This window comes from Centropristis striata, chromosome 19 (assembly GCF_030273125.1).
Source record: "Centropristis striata isolate RG_2023a ecotype Rhode Island chromosome 19, C.striata_1.0, whole genome shotgun sequence".
In the NCBI taxonomy this organism is placed as follows: domain Eukaryota; kingdom Metazoa; phylum Chordata; class Actinopteri; order Perciformes; family Serranidae; genus Centropristis; species Centropristis striata.
The window spans coordinates 26,845,407-26,867,031 of NC_081535.1; the positions used below are offsets into that span (position 1 = coordinate 26,845,407).

Consider the following 21,625-nt stretch of genomic DNA (forward strand, 5'->3'; position numbering starts at 1 on the left):
ATTTATTCTCGTAATTAATTAAATATTTTCGAATTTATTGTCGTAATTAATTAAATTTTTTCAACTTTATTCTCGTAATTAATTCAATATTTTCTACTTTATTCTCGTAATTGATTAAATATTTTTACTTTATTCTCATAATTAATTAAATATTTTTGACTTTATTCTCATAATGAATTAAAATATTTTTGACTTTATTCTCGTAATTAATTATCCTTAATATTTTCGACTTCATGCTCGTGATTAATTCAATACTTACGACTTTATTCTCATAATTAATTTAATATTTACAACTTTAATCTCATAATTAATTTTTTTTCTAAATGTAGCCCTAATATTCCGTCATATTTAAGAGATCTGTTTCCACATTTTAAATTTAAATTAAAATATATATATTTTTAAATTAAAATGTAAACATTACAGTTTAAAATCAAGCTTGATGTTAGACAATTAACTACTGTTACTACTAGTTAACTTTCATGTCCAACCTACATGCTCTTCACAAATCATTAAAAAGTCAGAAATATTTATCCTAAATAAAAAGCATAAAAGCTGAGTTTTTGACAGCAGCAGCAGACAGCTATACTGCCCTCAAAGTCTAACTGCAGTAACTACGCAAAGGGTAAAACTCAGAAAAATTTGCTTTAAAGTTTTTTAATTTGTTTTAACTGACCAGCAAAATGTAGATAAATGATATGACACTTATTTCTACATGTATTGATTATGTTATTTTCATGCTCAAAAATGATGATTTATTTATTTATTGATTTATCTGACCTTTGACCCCAAAAAAGTAGTTACTGCATTGCTGTAATAGTACCTAACAGTAATGCAAAAACAGAGTGCAATAACAACAATGTTGTCTTTTTTCAGCTTTTATATTTTGTTTTCAGTGAATAAACATTTTAAAATTTTGTTATCAGTGTATTTAAAATATTTGCATATTTTAGACTTAATATTATAAAGAAATGGTATATTTTTGTCTTAATGTAATTTTATCTTAGCTACTTTTTACTGAATCACTATCTAGATAATAATTTCCCTTCCAAATAAACTTATAATTTCTATTATTTTTATGTTTAAATTAGTATATATATATCCAAAGAAGACCATGGTAAGTGCAATAACTGCTTGGTTTTGAGTTGTATTTTGTGTTTTTTATGTCATTATTTTATCTGAAATAAAGCAAAATTAATTTTATCTCACTTTTTTACTTCATCAGTATCTAGATAATTATTTCCCTGTCAAATAAACTTATAATTTGTATTATGTGTATGTTTAAATTTGTATAAAGAAGACCATGGTAAGTGCAATTACTGCTTGGTTTTGAGTTGTATTTTGTGTTTTTATGTCATTATTTCTCTGAAATAAAGCAAAATTAATTTTATCTCACTTTTTTACTTCATCACTATCTAGATAATTATTTCCCTTTCAAATAAACGTATAATGTATATTATTTTTTATGTTTAAATTAGTATATATATCCAAATGTCAAAGAAGACCATGGTAAGTGCAATTACTGCTTTGTTTTGAGTTGGATTTTGTGGTTTTTATGTCATTATTTCTCTGAAATAAAGCAAAATTAAAATATAAAACGTTGTCACGAGATAAAACAGACATCAAGGAGTTCATTTTTAGTTACAACTCAATTTTGACCAAAACTGTAGTTACTGCAGTTAGACTGTGTAGGGCAGAGTATGTGTCCACCTGGTTTAATTAAGAATTCAATTACGCACCTTTACCACATGTCACATGACCAGGACACCTCCGCGCCTTTCCGCCGCTGCAGCCTCCCTGAATGCCACGCGCTGTTTTTAACAAACTATTTATTGTTGTTTTAGCGCGTGGTGTCGGTCGGACCGGTCCGGCAGGTTTTGGCGCGGCAGAGCAGGTGAGGCAGCGGGGGAAGAAGGGCGGGGAGCCGCCGCCGGAGCTCTCTACAAGCAGGAAGAAGAGGAAAACATGGTGCGGTGACAAGACGCCCTGACGCCGACTGAGAACACGATTCACCTTTTAAAAATACATCTGCGAAGGACGCTGAGTAAGTCCATTCTTATATATACATGTGTTTGCGTGTTTTGCTTTGAAGTTTTGGGGTTAAAAAGAAGTAAAAATAAACGGAGAGCAGATGGCTGCTTCACCTGGGCGGCTGCTGCATAGGTCACCTTTCCTCTGGAAACAACCTTCGCTCTTTCTCACTAGTTTTTTGGGGGGAATTAAATTAAATTAGTTAATAATGTCACCCCAGTTGGCTCTGGCTTGAAAAACGTGTTTCCAAAAGGGGGCAACTATTTTGAAATAGTTTTTTCCCCATACCTAAACTGTAAAAAATGTCGGTAGATTTTACGGTGAAAAAAACTGCTAAACCATGACACTAAAAGACCGTAAAATGATAAATGAGTTAGTTCAGTTTCAGTAACAGTGTAACACTGTAAATGTATGCCTATATCAGCTAAAACAGTCCACTATAAAATACTCTGGCACTGTGTTTGTAACAAAAATATACTGTAATATACAAGCAATCACTGTAATATTTTCGACTTTATTCTCGTAATTAATTAAATAGTTTTTTCCCCATCCCTAGACTGTAAAAAATGTCTTTAGATTTTACGGTGAAAAACTGCTAAACAATGACACTAAAAGACCGTAAAATGATAAATGGGTTAATTCAGTTTCAGTAACAGTGAAACACTGTAAATGTAGCCTATTTATCAGCCAAAACAGTATTTTTTGCAGTTTTTAAAACATTTTTTTTCAAATACAATACTCCACTATAACATACTCTGGCACCGTGTTTGTAAGAAAGATAAACTTTATCATATATACAAGCCATCACTGTAATGTTTTTTGTAAAAATACTTTTCCTCACTGTTAAATGTACTAAACACCGTATCTCTAACAGAAATATACTTTATTTAATGGTAAAAATCTTTAATTTAAGCAGCATTTATAGTATAGAAAGTATTTTCTGGTCAATTATATGGCAAAACAGTGTTTCTTTTGATGGAAAAACTTTTTTGAACGTTTTTGTATTGTATTATTACAGTGTATTGTTCAATGAGAAACACTTCTTCGTCTATACAGTTCAACATCAGTACAGAGTGGGAAAAACCCACTACAGTTGAACTAAAGACACTTTACTCTCTAAAGAACACTATAACCATTATGTTATATTAGTACTGGTGCATTAGTTTAGCTAATTGAGTCACTGTTGAGTGATGTAGCCTCTAGGTTTCTGAATTTACATGAACATATTATATAATGGCTTTGTGGCCCATTTGAGATGAAATTGGACTGTTTGTGTCCCCTGAACTAAAGTTTGATCCTCCTGCTTTAACCCTTTGATGCACAACATAAAGACCTTCTAATGCACAACATGGGTCAAAAATTACCCGCATTCATTTCCCATGTTATTTTATTACAACAGATCATTATATCCATTTTCCTTTCATACTTAATGAAGAAAAATAGTTTTTGTATTATTACATCAAGTTTACACACATGGGTCAAAAATGACCTTATGCATTAGAAGCGTAGTGATATAAAAAGGGTCTTTATTCAAAAAGTAAGAAATGAAAACAAAAAATTAGGATGTATGATGATCAAAAACAAGTTAATTGAGGAAAACCTGCAATACTGAATGGTTAAATTAATTTATTGCAAAGATATAGAATATAAATACTTAGTCGGGTCACTTAAGACCCATGTTGTGCATCAAAGGGTTAAAGGAATGCATTGGCAAAGGTATTGATATACTATATGGAAGCTAATATGCCCAAGTTAAAGCAAAACTCTGATGAAAACTTGCAAAATGATGTGAAACTTTGTTAAAAACTGTCTTAGTATCTCAATATAATGACTTAGTATCTCCAAACTAGGGATAGGAATAATTAATCGATGATTGATTAATGGTCGTGAAGAAATCTGTTGATCACGTGGAATTTTTTAATCGATTTGGGTATTTTTAAATTTTATCTCTGACTGTGTATCAGTACTCACTGAACTGAAACACGGCCGAGCGTTCAGTTCTGTGTCCGTACGTCAATAAACCAATGAGCTGAGAATTAAGTTGGATAAAGTTACAGTTTGCAAACTGAAAGCTGCAGTAACAATTAGAAAACATACGAGAGAGAAATCGAAGAGGATTAATTTGAGCAAAACTAGCTTACTGTATCAGACCTTGCTAGCGTGAATTACTAGGTTTAATTTGATCCAAAACTTACTCAAACACAAAAGATTACTGTGAAAACTAACCTCATGCCTCTTCAGGAGCTAAAACATAAAGCATTGAACACATTATCTTTACAGTATAATCTCAGTTGAATTAGTTTTACGATTGACAGGATCAAGTCTCTTTTCGTCCTTTCAAAATAAAAGCCTCCCTCATCAAAACAGGCTTTTGCATAGTACTGTGTGTATGTATATATATATATATATATTTTTATTTTATTTTTTTGAGCATGTATGCATGCAGCAATTGATCGATTAATTGATCGTTAACATTACAGATAATGGAGTTGGCAGGTTTCTTCCAAACGCCCATCCCTACTCAAAACAGTGACTTACTTATCTTGAAATAATGACTTAGCGTTGCACAATAATAACTTATCGACTTAGTATTGCAAAAATAATGACGGCATTGCAAAACAGTGACTTACAATCTCAAAATGATTACTTGGTTTCACGTTTACTTCTTAGTAATCAAAATAATGATGTATCTTGAATTAATAACTTGAGGAGTACCTCAAAAAAACAACAACACAACATAATGAGGAATAGTCTCAAAGTAATGACTTAGTATCACATAACAACTTTGTATCTCAAAATAAGGACTTATCTCGCAATTTCTTGGTGCGACTGCTTGTGTTGCATTCAAAATATGGTATCAAGAAATGTTGTTTATTGTCGGTGTTCAAATTTAGTATCTAACCCTCATTAGTATTGAAAATGTTAGAGTACGTGGCTCCAGTGTTACTGCTTCTGGTTAAGTTGTTCTGTTGCATAATCAATGTTAACATGATGACTTAGGGAAATGTGTCGTCTTTGTTTTAGAAATGTTGTTTTGAAATGAGGATAAAGTTGTTTTTTAGGAGGAAAATATTTAAGATGGGAAGATGTATTAGATGTATTACATTCTCTCACAAAAGGTTGCCATTGTTTTTGCTTTGTAATTTATTTTTCTGCTTTAAAACTTGTCACCAGTAGTCTGTTTTATAGAGGTGGGGGAAAAAATCGATACAGCAAAGTATTTCGATATTTTGCGTGGCAATATTATATTGATTCATGGCTGTCGCAGGTTCACTTTTAGGAATATACTGGAGATGCGTCATATGAAACTGGAATATCTAAAGAATCTATAGGCCCCATGTGCGTCAGGATATTGTGTCAGAAAGTTGTCTAAATAACGTTGCAAAGTTCAGCTTTTTTTATGTTTCATTAAAAAAAAAATCGAGAGCAGTGAAGCTTGTTGTTTTTGAAAGTTTGATAAAATGCTGCAGTTGTTTTCGTCCATACAGGTTTGATATCAGTTCAGTTCAGTTTGACTGAATACTTTGTTGGTCAGTCTGTGGGTTTGACTCTCATTGTGGAGAAATAAAAAGACTGAAGTGAGATGAATAGACTGAGAATTTTCTCTTATTGGACAAAACAATTCTTGATTGACTTTAATTTTGTGGACACAAAATGCAGTTAAACAGTTAAATCTCAATATATTGTATCGCAATACTCACCATATCGCAAAATGCTTCAAATCACAATCATTTTGTATCATGACTCAAGTATCATGATAAAATCGTATCATGGGGCCGATATGCTGATTCACAACTCTAGTGTTTAACTGACTGCAGCCGATGTTTTCTGTTCAAACTACAAACTTGTTAAAGGTAATGGAACTTTCTGGTGTGTGTGTGAACACAGCTACAGCTCATGGGCACACGTGTCCAAACCAACCTGGGTGTTTTTCCATAAACAGGCAGTGAAGCTCTTATTCTGCAGCCAAAGCAAGTTTCAGTCTTTTTGATTAGGGAAATGTCAGTCTCCTCATGGAAATGGTCGACCTTGTAATGAGTGACTGGACATTTGAATTGTGACTTGAGAGGCAAATGGTATGAAGGGTTCGCTGAGGGGTTGGCGCCATGGCTTCCTGTGTGTTTTCCATCCAGAAAAGTTGAGTTAAGAAGCTTATGTTGGCATGTCATTTTGTGTTACTGATATCTACATGAGGATATTGAAACCCATATTCACCTCTCAAGCATGAAACTGTACTTTGAGAGCTTAAAAGGACTGACAAATCAGAATGCCATCAGGACTTTAGTTATCCACAATGGCTTAAAAGCCCATTTATTGAAATGTATATGTATGCCTTTTTCCTTTTCTTATTATTTTCTTGTTAAGAGAATTATGCATCAAGTGTCAACCAAACACAGCTTTAATTAATTACAGTACCCTGTGGATTTGTTAAATATTTTAAATGAATGTGTAATATGGGGAAATCTGTGGGCCCTTCATAGGAAATGAATAGAAATAATAACACTTCTATATATTTGTGCAATATATATGCGTTAGAAAATAAATAATAATTTCAGAATTATCGCGGGGATTTTGTTGGCAATGGCATCTTGGTAGAGAATAATAAAATAGACATTTTTTCCTTTTTGGTTCTTTTACAGTAAATCATCCTCCTCACACAAACTTTAATGCTGTTAAATTTGTTTCAACGCACCAAACATAAAAGCAACTGAGGGTGGAAATTAAGTAGTTTAATAGGACTGGTTGACTCACATGACACATTGTATTTACACAATACTCTTCTGTCAATCCAGGCTAAAGTCAGTGATCTAACATGCCATCGTATTAATAATGTATGGTGCTGAATCTATAGAAGGGGCTTCCTCATGCTGCCTCCCTCCTGCTCCATTTCAGGGTGTGGTCGATGTCTGGCGGGGCTGGCTTTGTGCTTTGTTTGTTTGGTATATTGATCAGGAACAAATGTGACTGGGTGTTTCTCAGCAACAGAAGCTTTAAATCATCAGGAGTAAATTATGTTTGATCAGTGTGATCATGTTCTTGTGTTACGTTTACAGCTTTGCAACTCCAAACTCTGGTTTCTTTAGACTAACTCAGTTAGCTTTATTGTTAGCCTGGCTCATAGTGTTTAACCAGCTTTTACAGTCTAGGATTACTGTTCTGACACCAATCAGACCAGAAATCTGGAAATGAATGTGGTGAAAAACCAAAGAACTAATTGTACAAACTAAATCAAGGGGTGTCAGTAACATGGCTCCTGTTGTACTTAACAAGCAGCATGTTGAAGTAGTGGAGCATTTTAACTACCTGGGCATGATTTTAGATCAAACACGTTTTTCATGAAATTTCTGAGTATTTTTGGGAAAGCCAACCAGCGACTGTTTTCAATCAGGAAGCTTAGAAGCTTTGGTGTAAACCAACACATTCTTGAGATGGCTTACAAGGGACTGGTTGAAAGCATTTTACAGTCTGATATAACTGCTTGGTTTGGTAATTTGAGTGTGAAGGACAAAAACAAGCTTTCCACAACTGTTAATACTGCAGGGAAGGTGGTTGGCAAGCCACAAAGAGACCTCGACGACATCTTTAACACTGCTGTATTTGTAGATTCTTCATATCGAATGAACTCTGAGTTTGAGTTTTTCCCGTCTGGTCAGAAGTTTTGTTTGCCAGCTGCTTCGTGCTGCGCAGCCTCTTTTGCAAAAAGTTGAGAAACAAGCCAGCAAGTGCACAGCAAAACCAGCTACAATCTCACCACCACCCTCCCACCATGCACTGTGCCACTGCTTCTCCTGCTCTCAGTGGAAAAAAAAAATAAGGACAAGGAACAAGGAGTTGACACGCTTTCAAACACCAAACCTGATGAAAATGTGTTCTAAATACAATATACTTTAGGCAAATTATAAGTAAAATACAATTTGACTAAAAAGGGGAAGACTTCGTTGGGCGCAAGTGTTTTTATTGTTGGAGGAGCACTGCATGATTTGATATGCAAATGTTTATCATGACTTGTGCTGAGGTTAAACATAATGACTGTAGCTTGGACTGATGAGAAAAAGTCATGAATCTGGAGAACATTCTCATCATTCAGACTAGGGCTGGGCGATGTGGCAAAAAAAAAATCACAATATATTTTTTCATATCGTCCGATCTTGATTATCACAATCTTTTATATTATTTTTAAACTGCCAGTTTTAAAGCATCTGTACTGAAACCTAAAGAACCTAGAAATTGGTTCATTATTTTATTAACATACGAAGTAAATAACAAAGCAAACTGGAAAATTTCCTCTGGGGAAATTCTGAAAGGGCCAAGGGGGCTACTGCCGGTGTGTGTACACTATGATGAGATTCTTCAGACATTTCAAACTATGCCCTTTAACGTGTGTGTGTGTGTGTGCGTGTGTGTGTGGTGTGTGTCGTGTAACTGGCTCATTTTGAAACAGGTGTCATGCCCTCACAAAGCACCTTTTTTAAGGGATGTAAATTGAATTACTGTCATTATCAATTCATCCATTAGTTATTTCTCTAAGTATTAAATTAGTTGCTTGCAGTATGTTTGCTAAATACATAATTTTATTCTATTATTTTCATCTCCACACTCACTCTGCTGCTCTCTGTGTCCATGGAGCTTAATGATGGTTAGTTAAGTGTTAGTTGAGACGTTTCAGTATTTTACTCACAGCTGGAGTCAAGACAATGAATCCTTAAAGAGACACACAGTCCCTGAGGAAGCATTATAACTGCCTCCAATAATAGTTCAACTCCTCTCTGGATTAGATCGTCGATTATATGATTGCGATTAGTGATCGCGAGTGATCAGGTCAATTATGGTGATCAGCTGTGAGCATATTCACTCGATAGATGAGGGAAGCTGCAGAGTTGAGGTCATTGTTAAGCTGTCTGACTGCAACTTAATTGTTTAGGTTCACTGTCATTGCTGTAATGCCATTTGCAGCAGACCACTGTTTCTGAGGAAAAAGCTCTCTAAAACCCTCTGTTTCTTAGTGGCTTGTCACAGAAAAAAATAATACTTCTTCCACTCTGAAGGTTATTCCAGCCGAGCCTGAGCCAAACTATACGCTATTTTTAAATTTTATGCTTTTTACTCCATTACATGTATTTGATAACTTTACTTACTTTACAGATTCAGGATAAATAACACAATATGCAGTATAATTAACAGATAGTGCAGTACTTGCTACAGACACATTTTTTTATATATCATATATCATATCATATTTTGAATTTATTTTCCCCAATGTGTAAAGTTATTTTTGGTCTGGCAGGCCACTTGGAATGTTACTGGTGTCATTAAAATCCATTAGGAAGCTGTCATTTTTATTTTTTATAACGCTCACACACTGATGCTTTTATTTTAAATTTACTCTCACTTAAGTAATGACAATGATTGTTCGAGAACTTAAATAAGAGAATAAAGATAGTAGAGGTGGGGAAAAATCAATACAGCATAGTATCGCATTATTTTGCCTGGCAATATTATATCGATTCATGGCCGCCAAGTATCGACCAGCAGGCTGTCAGTATTTTCTAGTTTTTTTCCCCGGGCTTTTAGGAATATACTGGAGGGACCGGTATCGTGTCGAGAAGTTGTTGAAATAACGCTGCAAAGTTCAGCTTTTTTTATGTATCATTCAAAAAAAAAATCAGAGCAGTGAAGCTTGTTTTGAAAGTTTGATAAAATGCTGCAGTTGTTGTCATCCATACATGTTTGATATCAGTTCATTTCAGAATGACTGAATACTTTGTTGGTCAGTCTGTGAGTTTGACTCTCATTGTGGAGAAATAAAAAGACTAAAGTGAGATGAATACACTGAGAATTGTATCTTATTGGACAAAACATTTCTTGATTGAATTTAATTTTGTGGACACAAAATGCAGTTAAACAGTAAAATCGCAATATATTGTATCACAATACTCACCCTATCGCAAAATGCTTAAAATCGCAATAATATCATATCGTAACTCAAGTATCAGGATGGCTCTTGGCACCAAGCCAGTTAGCTCCTTCTAAAACATGAAAATATTAATAGGTAAACAGCATGTTTTTAGATTTTTTTTCATGAAATGTTTTGTAGAGTAAGTTCTTGTGTGGATAAACTGCTGCTTCTTTGCAGTAGGCATGTAAAAATTTGGTTAAAATGCAAATGCATGATGTTTATAAAGTCACTGAGTAACCGTGGTAACCTACATTACTCACAATTCAACCAAAGAGAGTGCTGATCTGCCATTAGATTATGTTATATTATGTCTGGTAAGCTCACTTCTTTCACATGTTTTTACAAATTCATACATTTATTAACTCAATGTGCAGAGTCACTGTGTTAATTTGCATTCCAGCATAGAACAGGCAGCCATTATTACTTTTGTTTCCCACCTGTTTGTTCCAGTGGATGTCTCTGACAGATTCCCCCCCAGGTGCTACAGAAACCTGACTCTGCTTCAGTCTGACTGATAGCATCCGTTCTCACCTGCTGGCACGCTCACTTACACAAATACTTAACATTCCCTTCAGCTGTGGCCCAGACTTCTTTCATATCAGGAAATCATCCTAAAAAAAAACAATTGATCATGTAAACATTTTCTGTTTTACCTCTGTTTGTTAGCAGGAGCCATTACAAACTGCTTCAATTAAATTAAGTTGAATGAAAAAATTAGTAAAAACTCACTTTGTCCTGGATTAACTGGTTCAACACAACCCTGTCCATGTATGCTACGCTCTTGTCTTTTTTGACACAATTTTTTCAACATTTTCCGATAATCTTTTCCCAGTATAACCTGGCCTTAGCCAAATCATCCCTGTACCAAGTTAGGTTGAGTCAATTGAAACACATTCTTAGTTTGATAAGTTTTTTTTTCTTAATTCAGGGCTCAAACAAGGGATTTTCCCCCACATTTTTCCCCTGCCAAATTATTCTACTGTGTCCTGAAAAAAGTGGCTTGTGTCTTCTTGTGTGTCTGTGCACATTTGTGTACTCAAATTAAGATGCTATGTATTGATACAAAGAGGCATTCTCCAAACCTATTTCATACATAAGTAAATTTTAAAGGTATACAGCAGTAATTGGAGGTGGGGGAAAAATCCATACAGCATAGTATCGCAATATTTTGCGTGGAAATATTATATTGATTCATGGCTGCCAGTATTTTTTGCCTTTTTTCAGGAGGCTGTAGCGGGCTCACTTTTAGGAATATACTGGTATCATATGAAACTAGATGATCTAAGGAATCTATAGGCACCATGATGTGTGTCAGGATATCATGTTGGGAAGTTGTTGAAATAACGCTGCAAAGTTTGGCTTTTTTGATGTTTCAGGGTAATTTTCAAAGCGGTCATGTGACCTCTGACGTCATGCTATCTCAATGAAAATAGGCTGTCTGGGTTCCCACAAGTCTCCTCTTCACATAAATGGCTGCCTCCCAATTCAGAACGTGTGAAAAAAATAACACAATCCATCCATCCTGTCTTCATTTGGAAAGACTTGAGGCCATACAGCGTTGTGGGAAAACGAACTTTTAGCTACATGCTAAAGACACTTGAACCCACATCTGGATAAAATCGTATGGTGGGCCTCTGGGGATTCCCTCCTAACAGCAATACTTAATCTTTCCATTGTATGAATCTGTTGTGATACCTTTCTGCAATAGCCAATGCATATATATATAATTATTTTCAGTAATTTCCACTCTATATAGTACTCTCAATTGTTCCTGGTGGGGTCCACCATTCCCTTGTCGTGTCCACACTGCATGTCCAGCCACAAGTGGTTCACAAAAAATAATTCATGCACCAACTTTACTGTCATATAATTGAAAGAAGTCCCAACTCTCAGCAATCCTGACACATTTAAAGACATTTGATCTAGAAGTAGCGCTCAAACATGATGCATTTATAAATGAGTTTTTGTCATTGAATCATACAATGAAAAAAACAACAAACTGTGTTACACTTTGATTATTATTAGTCCTATTAGTGCACTCAAAGTGCTTATAGGCAATAGACTCCTATTCTCTTTAGGGCTCACAGATGGATTTACAGAGGTATCTACACATTCACACTGTGTTTTCAGTGTTTTGGCCACAAACGGAGAAGCCTCTTCCTCACCTGCGAGAGCTGCACCTCCACCCTCCTCTCAGGTTTCACTGTCGCCGCTCAGGTATGCTCTCCTCTGTCCCACTCCGTGAATCCCTCCCCCCGCCCTCCTCGTTCCTTGTTGTTGCCATAACAACACCCTGACACAAAGCCAAGACACCAAAACCTGTTTTTCCAAGAGGGCTATCATCACAGCCGTGCTGCTGCTGCTGCTGAACCTCCGGTTGGTGGCTTTTTGTGAGGGGGGCAGAGCTGTGAGCGTTGAGTCCTCAGGGGGACAAACGATGAATCTCTTCTTTAATGAGGCTATTTGCAGGCTTGGTTGCGTGTCTCAGCCAGTGTAGCAGAAATTTCTTAATTTACTTATCTATCTTATCTTACTTCAATTCTTGCCCTTAAGAGTCACTATTAAGAAGAAGCTGTTTTAACATGTAAAACAGTTTAAATCCTGAAATTCCTCTTCTATTCAGCTTGTTTCTGCTGTTCTTTCTTCACTGTTTATTATTATTGATACAATCAGACGCTGAGATCAATTTTTTTGATTATAAGTGTTGTGGGGGGGGGGGGGGGGGGTAGAATTTAACTCAAAAAACAATTACTGGAAAACCTTTTAAAATTAAATCATCTGACTCTGACTTTCTCTGCGCCGATCATTTGATGGGGAATGATGAGCAGGAGATGTCCCAGTTCTCAGTTTCAGGGAACTGAAAACTTTTTCCACCACTGAACCTTTGAAACATTTTATATATATATATATATATATATATATATAACTATAAATAACAGAAAATAAGGAAAGCATAATAGGTCCCCTTTAAAGAAAAGTTCGAAATAGAAATACAGAATAAGGTAAATGCAGTTCTGACATCAGATGCTCCTTAGATACTAACTAACTACTAACAAACTAAATTATGAAAATAAATCTGAGGAAGGAAAGCTATAGACAAAAGAGATGACGTTGAAATGCACTCCCTATAGTTCTCACACTGTGTTATACATAGACTTCTAGATCTGACAAAAGTTTTCTTGATACACATCTCCATTTTTCTTCTTTGTCTGTCCATCTTGTTTTTCACATGCCAGTGTTTTGGCTGCATAACTTTTTACAGACCTGACTCATGATCAGAGCGCTCTGGATTGTTTGTTTGTTGTTCCCAACACATTTTCCCCTGTGGTCCTGCTGGTTATGCAGATTCTTGTTATATTTGCATGCATAAAGGGAGACGCCAGACCAGCAAGGGGGATCTGTAGAATCCCACACAACCCCCTCTGCCTGGGGGGCTTTGACTAATTTAGGAGGGTGGGGGTATTGGTATTGGGTGGTGTAGGATCTAAACAGGTAGTTCCAAACAAGAACGTCAAAGTGAATCCAAACTTCCAAGCAGGAGCTGTTCTCATACATAGGACTTTTCTAGAACCCTTGCTGCCTATCAGATCTGTGAGTTGACCACATCATTACACCTCAATGAACTGAGATATATGTAGTAATATATAGACAGGTTTTATTTATAACGTTTATTGAGACTTGCCCCTGATGTTTACACTCCAAGTCAGGTCAGTGCTATTTAAAAAAACAGGTTCTTTTCTCTGTTTCACAATCCTGGAAACCTTTATCCTTTTAAAGTGTGCATGCTTTCGGTAATGACGTGTTTCTAGCAGAGTGTGTGGATGAATGCAGGCGTGACGCAGGGCTTCATTGAGCTTGTGTATTCCTTTGGTGTGGCACGTTGTTTGACTGGATATTAATGACAAAAACACACATCGATCTTCAGACGAAGGCACCTAATGCCCTTTAGTCCATCTTGACCCAAACAAGGAAACTACTGATCATCGTGTTGTTCTTCTTTTGGAAAGGAAATTGTCAGTCTTTATTTGGTTTGTTCAAGAGAAAACATTTCCTATAAACACGATTATAATCAACTGCTGTCAACATGAGTTATTTGCCAGTCTAGGTTTCCCTCTTATTCTAACCCTCCTCTCACAGTCAAGCTTTGTCTTCCTCCCCCTCCTCACTCACTTTTCATGTGCAGACTTGTTTGACCAGCCAGAGCTCATTCAGTAAAACCTCAGATTTTGTAAATCCACTACCGGGAAACAGCCAGAAAATACCCGGAATAAGGCGGGTCTCACTCGCCGAAATGCCCCTAATTTGAATACGAGCAATACAGGCTTTTGTCGGGACTTTTTTTAGTCCCTGTAGAAGAGCAGGGTCTTTTTTCTCCCCTGAAAACAGCCTGGTTACTGATTAGATGGATCGCTAAGTGGGATGTGACGTAGTACTCTACACGACAACAACACACTCCATTTGTAAAAGCGACTTTGTTGCTAAATTTAGCGACTTTTCAGACCCCCTTAGCGACTGGAGACAAATCCAGCGACTCCTTCTTACGAGCCGCTGTTAGCGGCAGTTAGCTCTGTAGCAGTACAGTGTGTGTGTGCTGCTGCTGCAGGAGGTGTTCACTTAGCGATCTCTGTTTACAACAAGCACCGGACACTCTGTGAATTAACCGACATCACTAACTGTGCACAATCACTATGTTTATGATCAGCGGAGACTCTGTGCATAATTAGCCATGCTGCTTTCAGCTGCTGACGTTGTGCACAATTGGCAATGGTGAAAACCATCACCTCCTCTTAATCCCTCGGGGGCTAACTTGTAATGGAGACACACAGAGTGAGCGGACTTTAGAGAGGGTGTGGCCTGAGTCTTTCACAGTGGCCACTTCCCCCCCCTATTGGAAACATGGCTAATGAGGAGTTTTGATGAACAGTTACTGGGCTGGATTCATTAGTTGTTCTTCTCACATTTGATTTTAACTTGAATCTGAATATGTTGTGCTCTGTTAAATCACAACATAGTCCCTTTTGTCAGCATAGATTCCATTGTCTGATGTTCTTCACTCATCTGTTTTTTGGTACTTGTGAAACCTGGATTCGTCTGGAGTTTGTTGCTCATAGGATTGAGATTGAGCCTCTGTACTTGTGAGAACTGACCTACATGTGATGTTAGCATGCGTATTCAACTACTAAGTACTGAAACTTGGCATTATCTCTTGTAGTGTGGTATGACTGGTAGTGTGATCTTCTTACATTACTAGCTGCTTTCTGTTAAGACACAATAAATATTTGGGAGAATTTGTGAAAAAGGAAAGGATTTTGGGGAGAAACAAGTTTGTATATTTCAGTTAGGCACTGGAAGTATTGCTTTTGTATCAGTACAAAAATCACATTGTCTTACAAAGGTGTGACTTGATCCCTGCTCTACTGACATTTTTTCCACCAACCAAACGTTACTGTGATGCAACATATAGAAGCTGTCTTTTGTTCCTGGAACTAAATTATAGCTCTGCTCAGAAGTTGACATGCATTGCAAGTGTCAGGTACTTGCAGAGGTTGCTCCCATTGCAAAAAACAAAACAAAAACTGAAAATGATGGAAATGCAAATGGGCAGATGTAGAGAAGAAAATGATTTTGCCTGAAATAAACGACCCCTTCTTTATCTGTCAACTCTTCCATTTCAAAAGTTTGAGTCCTGCTGTATAACCCCATTGAGTCTGACTGCGTCTTTTAGGAGTATTTGTTTTTGGAAACTGGACTAATGAAGCTTGTCAGCTGTGTTAATTGACCCCTCCACATCATTAAACATTAAGGTGATGGGAAGCGCTAACCCAAACTTGGCACCTGCCAACCAGGAGCTGTTAGGGGATGCTGCAGGGATTCCCAATGAGCCAGCGGATCTGTTACATTGGCCCAACCATCTCATTTTTGGTTGCATCTGATTATTCGTTAAATCTTCTTATCTTTAAAAACAGCTCTCAAATATATAGTTTCACATTTTTAAAAGGCTCAGTGATTTTCTGAAATAGCTGGTCATTGTAGTTTTAAGCAAACAATATGCCATTGGTAGGAAATTGTGCTTTTGTTATTAAGGGCTATCTGGGATGGATTATTACCCATTTGATGAGTGTAGAGAGGTTTTATCCCCATACTTGAGTCACAATATATTATTGCTATTTTAAGCATTCTGCGATATGGTGAGTATTGCCATACAATATATGTAATTTAACTGTTTGTCAAATAAGAGAAAATTCTCAGTTCTGAATTGAGAGGCAGCCATGTATGTAAAGAGGAGACTTGTGGGAACCCAGAGAGCCTATTTTCATTGAGATAGCATGACATGAAAATCATCATGAAACATGAAAAATAGCCTAACGCCTGGAGCGTTATTAGGACAACTTCCTGACACAATATGACATACTTTCATATGATACCAGTATCTCCAGTATCTTCCTAAAAGTGAGCCTGCTACGGCCTTCGGAATGGCGAAAATACAGCGGCCCGTCTGAACGCTAAATATTGATTCTTGGCGGCCATGAATTGATATAATATTGCCACACAAAATATCGCCATACTATGCTGTATCGAATTTTTTCCTTCCACCTCTATTGTTAATGGTAATGAAAGAAGATGTCATCCAGTGCAACAGTCTGGCTGATATATTTTAATCTCTTTTGGTCAACAATGGAGAGGAAAACCTAACAACATGAACAATGAATGAACGTATTTATATGATAGAAAACACATGACAGACATGCAAAAACAGTTTTAGGATTTGTTGTCTTTTGTGTGTCTTTCACCGGACTCTTCTATAAATAACCTTTTAACAGAGCAGGTCTTTTGTGGCAGAATGTTTCATGTGATGACTCCTTCATGAAGAATCTTGACAATCAGCTTAGCGGCTCATCCTGCTCTTCCAGTGAAGTGATCTTAGAATTAAAAAAAACTTGATCAAAGTTCACAGATGTTTTTTTACTCAGTTTCTCTTAGTCCTTTACCAGATGCATAAGAGTCTATTTAGATTACCAAATAAAACTGTGTACGCATTTAGACAGAAATTTGCATATGTACATAAACATTAAACAAAATAGTAAATTTGGCAAACATCAGTCTCTTCTTCATCATATTACCTGCAGGTATCTCACTTAAAAGTGTGTGTAAGCTGGTCTGAGGTGTGCATGAGGTGCACACATTCTCAACATTCAACATTTTTCCTTTTGGAAATACCAGTTTGATTGTGGGAAAAGTTGTACGCATCACTTATGTATCTTGCTCCAGGTGTGATGTGTCATGTAACAGGGAGTAAATCAGCTAAATAAAGCTCCTGTAAACACAATGAGCCCTGAGTTGAAGGTAATAATGATAAGGAAGGTGTGGTCACATTCCTCAGAGTCACATATGTATGGATATTCATAATGACATATGAGGATCATCACACCACATTTAACACATTTAACAAAACTGCAACATCATCTCACACACATCATATGACATCAGGAGGTCTGTTGAAACACTGAAGTGTAGCTCTTTATTTCTGTACTGAATGTCGATTGCTGTAAATAGGCGATGAAGGTGGAAGTTAAACATTTTAACCTAAGGAAGCTATCTTTAAGTGTAACTGAACCATCAGCTGGATCATAAAGTAATAGAATTAAGACATGCAGATTAACCATGACTTTTATTTCCAAAAAGCTGATTCATTCATTATACTTCTTTCCTGATTTGCTGTATCTGCATTCCTGTTTTGTCTGGGCTCTTTTTTGTCCGTCAGTTTCAGGATACATTTTAAAGTACAAAGTCATGACGACGTGTCATTTATCAATGTCGGCAATGCCTTTTTCCGTGTCTTTTTACTTCTCTTCCTTCTTTGAGTATCTTAGGAACGAAAAACACATTGTAGCAGATATTATTTTTATGTTTTACATCCATTAATGCTGTGTCAGCCACTGCCAGTTACAAGCTAACAAACAACATACAGATGCTAACTGCACTTAGCATTCTGATACATCTACTAGTCGCACAACGGACTCCTTACCACTGGCTCATTTGTTGTTCAGTGAGAGAAGTGAACTCGAGCCTGTCCTGTCAGGAAAGTGTTTTTTTTATGTTGTCCATAATTCAAGCAGCATTAAAAGAACATTAGTTGGGATGTTGTTGAGCAGTGCTTGAATGTGTCTGGATTCTGCTGGCTGGATCGTAATGAGCTCTTAGATTGTGCTTTCTGTGGTCTTTTAAGAGCACCGTGTTAACTCACTTAATTTCCAAATGTTATCTCTTGTCTCGTCTCTCACTTTTGCATGTGAGTACAGCCACAGTGTTTATCAGAATGCTCAGAGTTGATTGGCTGAGTTGTGTCATGTGAAAAACGCATGCAAATGGTCTGTAAGTTGTCTGCGCCACTAAACTAGTACCATAGACCGCTAGGAAAGCTGTTCAGGTTAAAACGGAAATGATGATTTATAGTAGTTAATCCATTTTAAAAATATATTTTGCTCAGAGTCCAGAGAAAGTTTATGGTTTGGTCCAGATTCGGACCAGAATCCAGACGTTGGGGATAACTGGCCTAGAATAAAAATCAGGACATCACAAAAGTCATTAGGATTCACCCTCTGGGAATCATGTTTGCCTTTATCAGATTTTGTGCCAATTGATCCAATAGTTGTTGAGATATTTGAGTATGGACCAACCATCAGACTGATATTGCCACAGCATTAAAATGGCTAAAGTGAAACTCTTCTCCTTTCTCAGAGATACCTGAGGTGCAAAGATGAGTCGGCATCGGGCTCTCTCCCCTGGGCCTGATGATGAGGTCATGCCGTACAGTGACGATGAGACGGATGATGAATTGGATGTGACCTCTGAAGAGGAACCAGAGGAGGTCCCAGAAGCACCAGGAGCCCCGCACCCCCCGGTGGAAGCTAGACCCAGCGGTAAGTCACTAAACACATACTAATGACCTTGTTTTAATTCTATATTAAATGAACTTCAGTTTGGGAATATACCTTCCAACAACTTGGGAAGCTGTCTGATTGACATGTATTTAACAGAACATATAAAGAAGTAAAAAAAACGTAAAAACATTATCTATTCAAAGGCAACCATTTTCAATATAATTTCTTTTTCAGAGATGGGATGGAAGGTGAAAGCCAACGACCGACCTTATCACCACTTACCCGAGTTTCAGAAAAAAGTCTTCCTGTGCATCAAGAAGAGCAGATACTCTGTAAGTTCTGTCTCCGTTGACATAAAAGTGCTCTTTACTGGACTGGTATTGGTTTTCCTGGTAGGAACTAACCATGAGTATATAGAGCTGACAATAGCAGACACACCCTGGACAAAGAGAGTTTGTGTTTTGCATGTTTTGAATGAGCTATTTATCTTGCTGCCAATTTTTTTTATCCAACCAACAGTCATTGATTTTGATTTTGATAGATTTTAGATAATTAAAACTTGCTGAAGAGAGCTAGACCAGTCAACATTTCTAGGTAGTTTTTGTTTATATCACTTTGCCATTGTTGGTAATTTAGTGGTGTTTAAGGCAGGTCTGATATTCAAAGATTGAGCACTGCGTTCAAAAGGCAGACCTCCAGACTAACTCATTACATTGGTTGCATTGGTGCCTTTTTCATTTCGTGTGTTAGTTTCCCAAAACATTGGTGATTTCTTATAACATTATGTTAATGATTCAAAACAGCAATAAATGTGCAAATGAATAATAAAGTGTAAATTAACTGCATCATCACCAAGAGTAGGTATTTCAAGAGGCTGTTGCCTTTTATGGATCCGTTTGACACCCCTGCTTTTTTTTTTTTTTAAATTCACTTTTTATTGAGGATTTTTTTTTACATTTAATACAGAACAAAGAACAAAAACAGTTGAGGTGGGGGGTACCAATATCACACAGCGTCATCGTTTTCTCCTATCATACACCCCTGCTTTTAATCATATGAAAGTTAAAGGTAGCTGCTTAGCAATGTGTCATTTGTATAATTTTTCTGTCAGTGATCTTCTCACCAGCAGTGCCAGATGTACGATAACTATGGTTTTTGCCATTATTGATTGCACATAGTACGCAGGGCAAAATTATAGCACAAATAGCCTGAATGTCCAATAAATTGACCCTTTTGTAACGCTTCCAATTGGTAGTTTGTTTTAGACTGTGCTGGCATCTGGCACACTGCTGGAGGATATAGCCTCCACCGACAGTGACCGGGAGGTGCAGCTTAAACTTCCTCACCAAGGTGTGCTGTGTTCAAGTTGAGTAGTTTTGAATGCACCAGTTAGCCCAGTTATTAATCAGGCTGAACAGGCTTCCCGTTGTGCTATTTTGTAAGAGTAGGCTACTAGAAATGTATTAGTTTGTTGGACTTATGGACACATATCCCCTTCCATGCATCATAGCTATATGTGGGTAGATTTGTTGGCATGTGTTAACAAAAGTTAAACTAACTACGCATTTAGGCCCATTTTGTATCATGGTTATGACACAATTTGCAATAATGCTTCTTAAAATATGATAATTATAAGCCTCTGGTTTGATAGGTTAGTTAAGTTTTTCCATTTCAAAAGACATTTTTAAAATCTGTTGGTTATATATATCTAGAAGTGAACAGAAACACTGGATTTATCTTCTCTAATGTGTAAGATGGGCATCTGCAAGTAACTGGCCTCATATTTTACATGTCTATTAGGGCTTTTAGCCAGGGATAGTACAATATTTGATACAATTCAAGAAAAGTGAGTATAAAACATTAATCCCAGACTAATGTATAACCAAAGAAGCTTACTGTGTTGATTTATTAGTTGACCTTGTGTCTACTTTCTCCTGAGGAGACTCTGTCTCTGTTTCTGCTGAGTCATTTCTGGCTCCAACAGGGCTCCCTGAGCTCCTTGAAAGGTCATGTTTGAAATAGTTTTGCTTTTGTTATGTTCTGCTCGTTTTTACTGTGTGTGCTTTGAATAGAGATTGGATGAAATGTAAAACAAGTTGAAAGCATGTAAATGACTGACAACTGGGTGCACTTGTACTTGATATTGTGCAAAACTTACCCATAGTAAGTACCCATAGTCATACCCATAGTAGATCATGGCATTTCTTGGTTTATCACTCAACTCTTTTATTAAGTTAGTCTACCCTACACATAGAGCATTCTTATATGATTGAACTTTTCAACAATTTAAAGGTCTTTCCGACTGATCGAATGCTAAGACTTGCTGCTGGGGCTTTGTTTTTTTAGCAGCCAGTGAACAGAGGAGTGTTTTTGTGTCGCAGGTCTTGTGGAGGCTGAAACCTGATCGTCCAGCTGCGCCAACCTGTATCTTGCTAATAGACACATTAGACACAGCAAGACTCAGTGGGGCCGAGGCCAGAACAGGTTTCTAACAGCTTGAACCGTAATTGTGTGTAAATATAAAGTCCTAAATCTATCAGGAACCTGTTGGAGAGATGGTAAAAAAGTGTGATGAATGCTTTTGATTGAACCGGTTTGTCCTGCAGCGGAGCGAAGGCCATAGCTGGTCAAAGATCAGAGGGTTATCTGTAATGAAATGTAGCGCTGTCTCATTACTGATGTCCCCACAAACTGGGCCACTGCGTGCAAAGTCAACCAGGACAATGACTGCTAAAGTTGGAAACCAATTATTCTCATT

General features: G+C 36.8%; 1 protein-coding gene across 1 annotated transcript in view; it reads left to right on the top strand.

The window, feature by feature from the left end:
- Nucleotides 1-1,672: 1,672 nt before the first annotated feature.
- Nucleotides 1,673-21,625, top strand: part of atp8b1 (ATPase phospholipid transporting 8B1) — a 42,226-nt gene continuing 22,273 nt past the window's right edge. Inside the window, exons 1-3 of the mRNA XM_059357920.1 lie at nt 1,673-2,041; nt 18,725-18,906; nt 19,102-19,199. Coding sequence (XP_059213903.1) covers nt 18,744-18,906; nt 19,102-19,199 — 261 coding nt within the window. The 5' untranslated portion in view covers nt 1,673-2,041; nt 18,725-18,743. The remainder of the gene's footprint in view (nt 2,042-18,724; nt 18,907-19,101; nt 19,200-21,625) is intronic.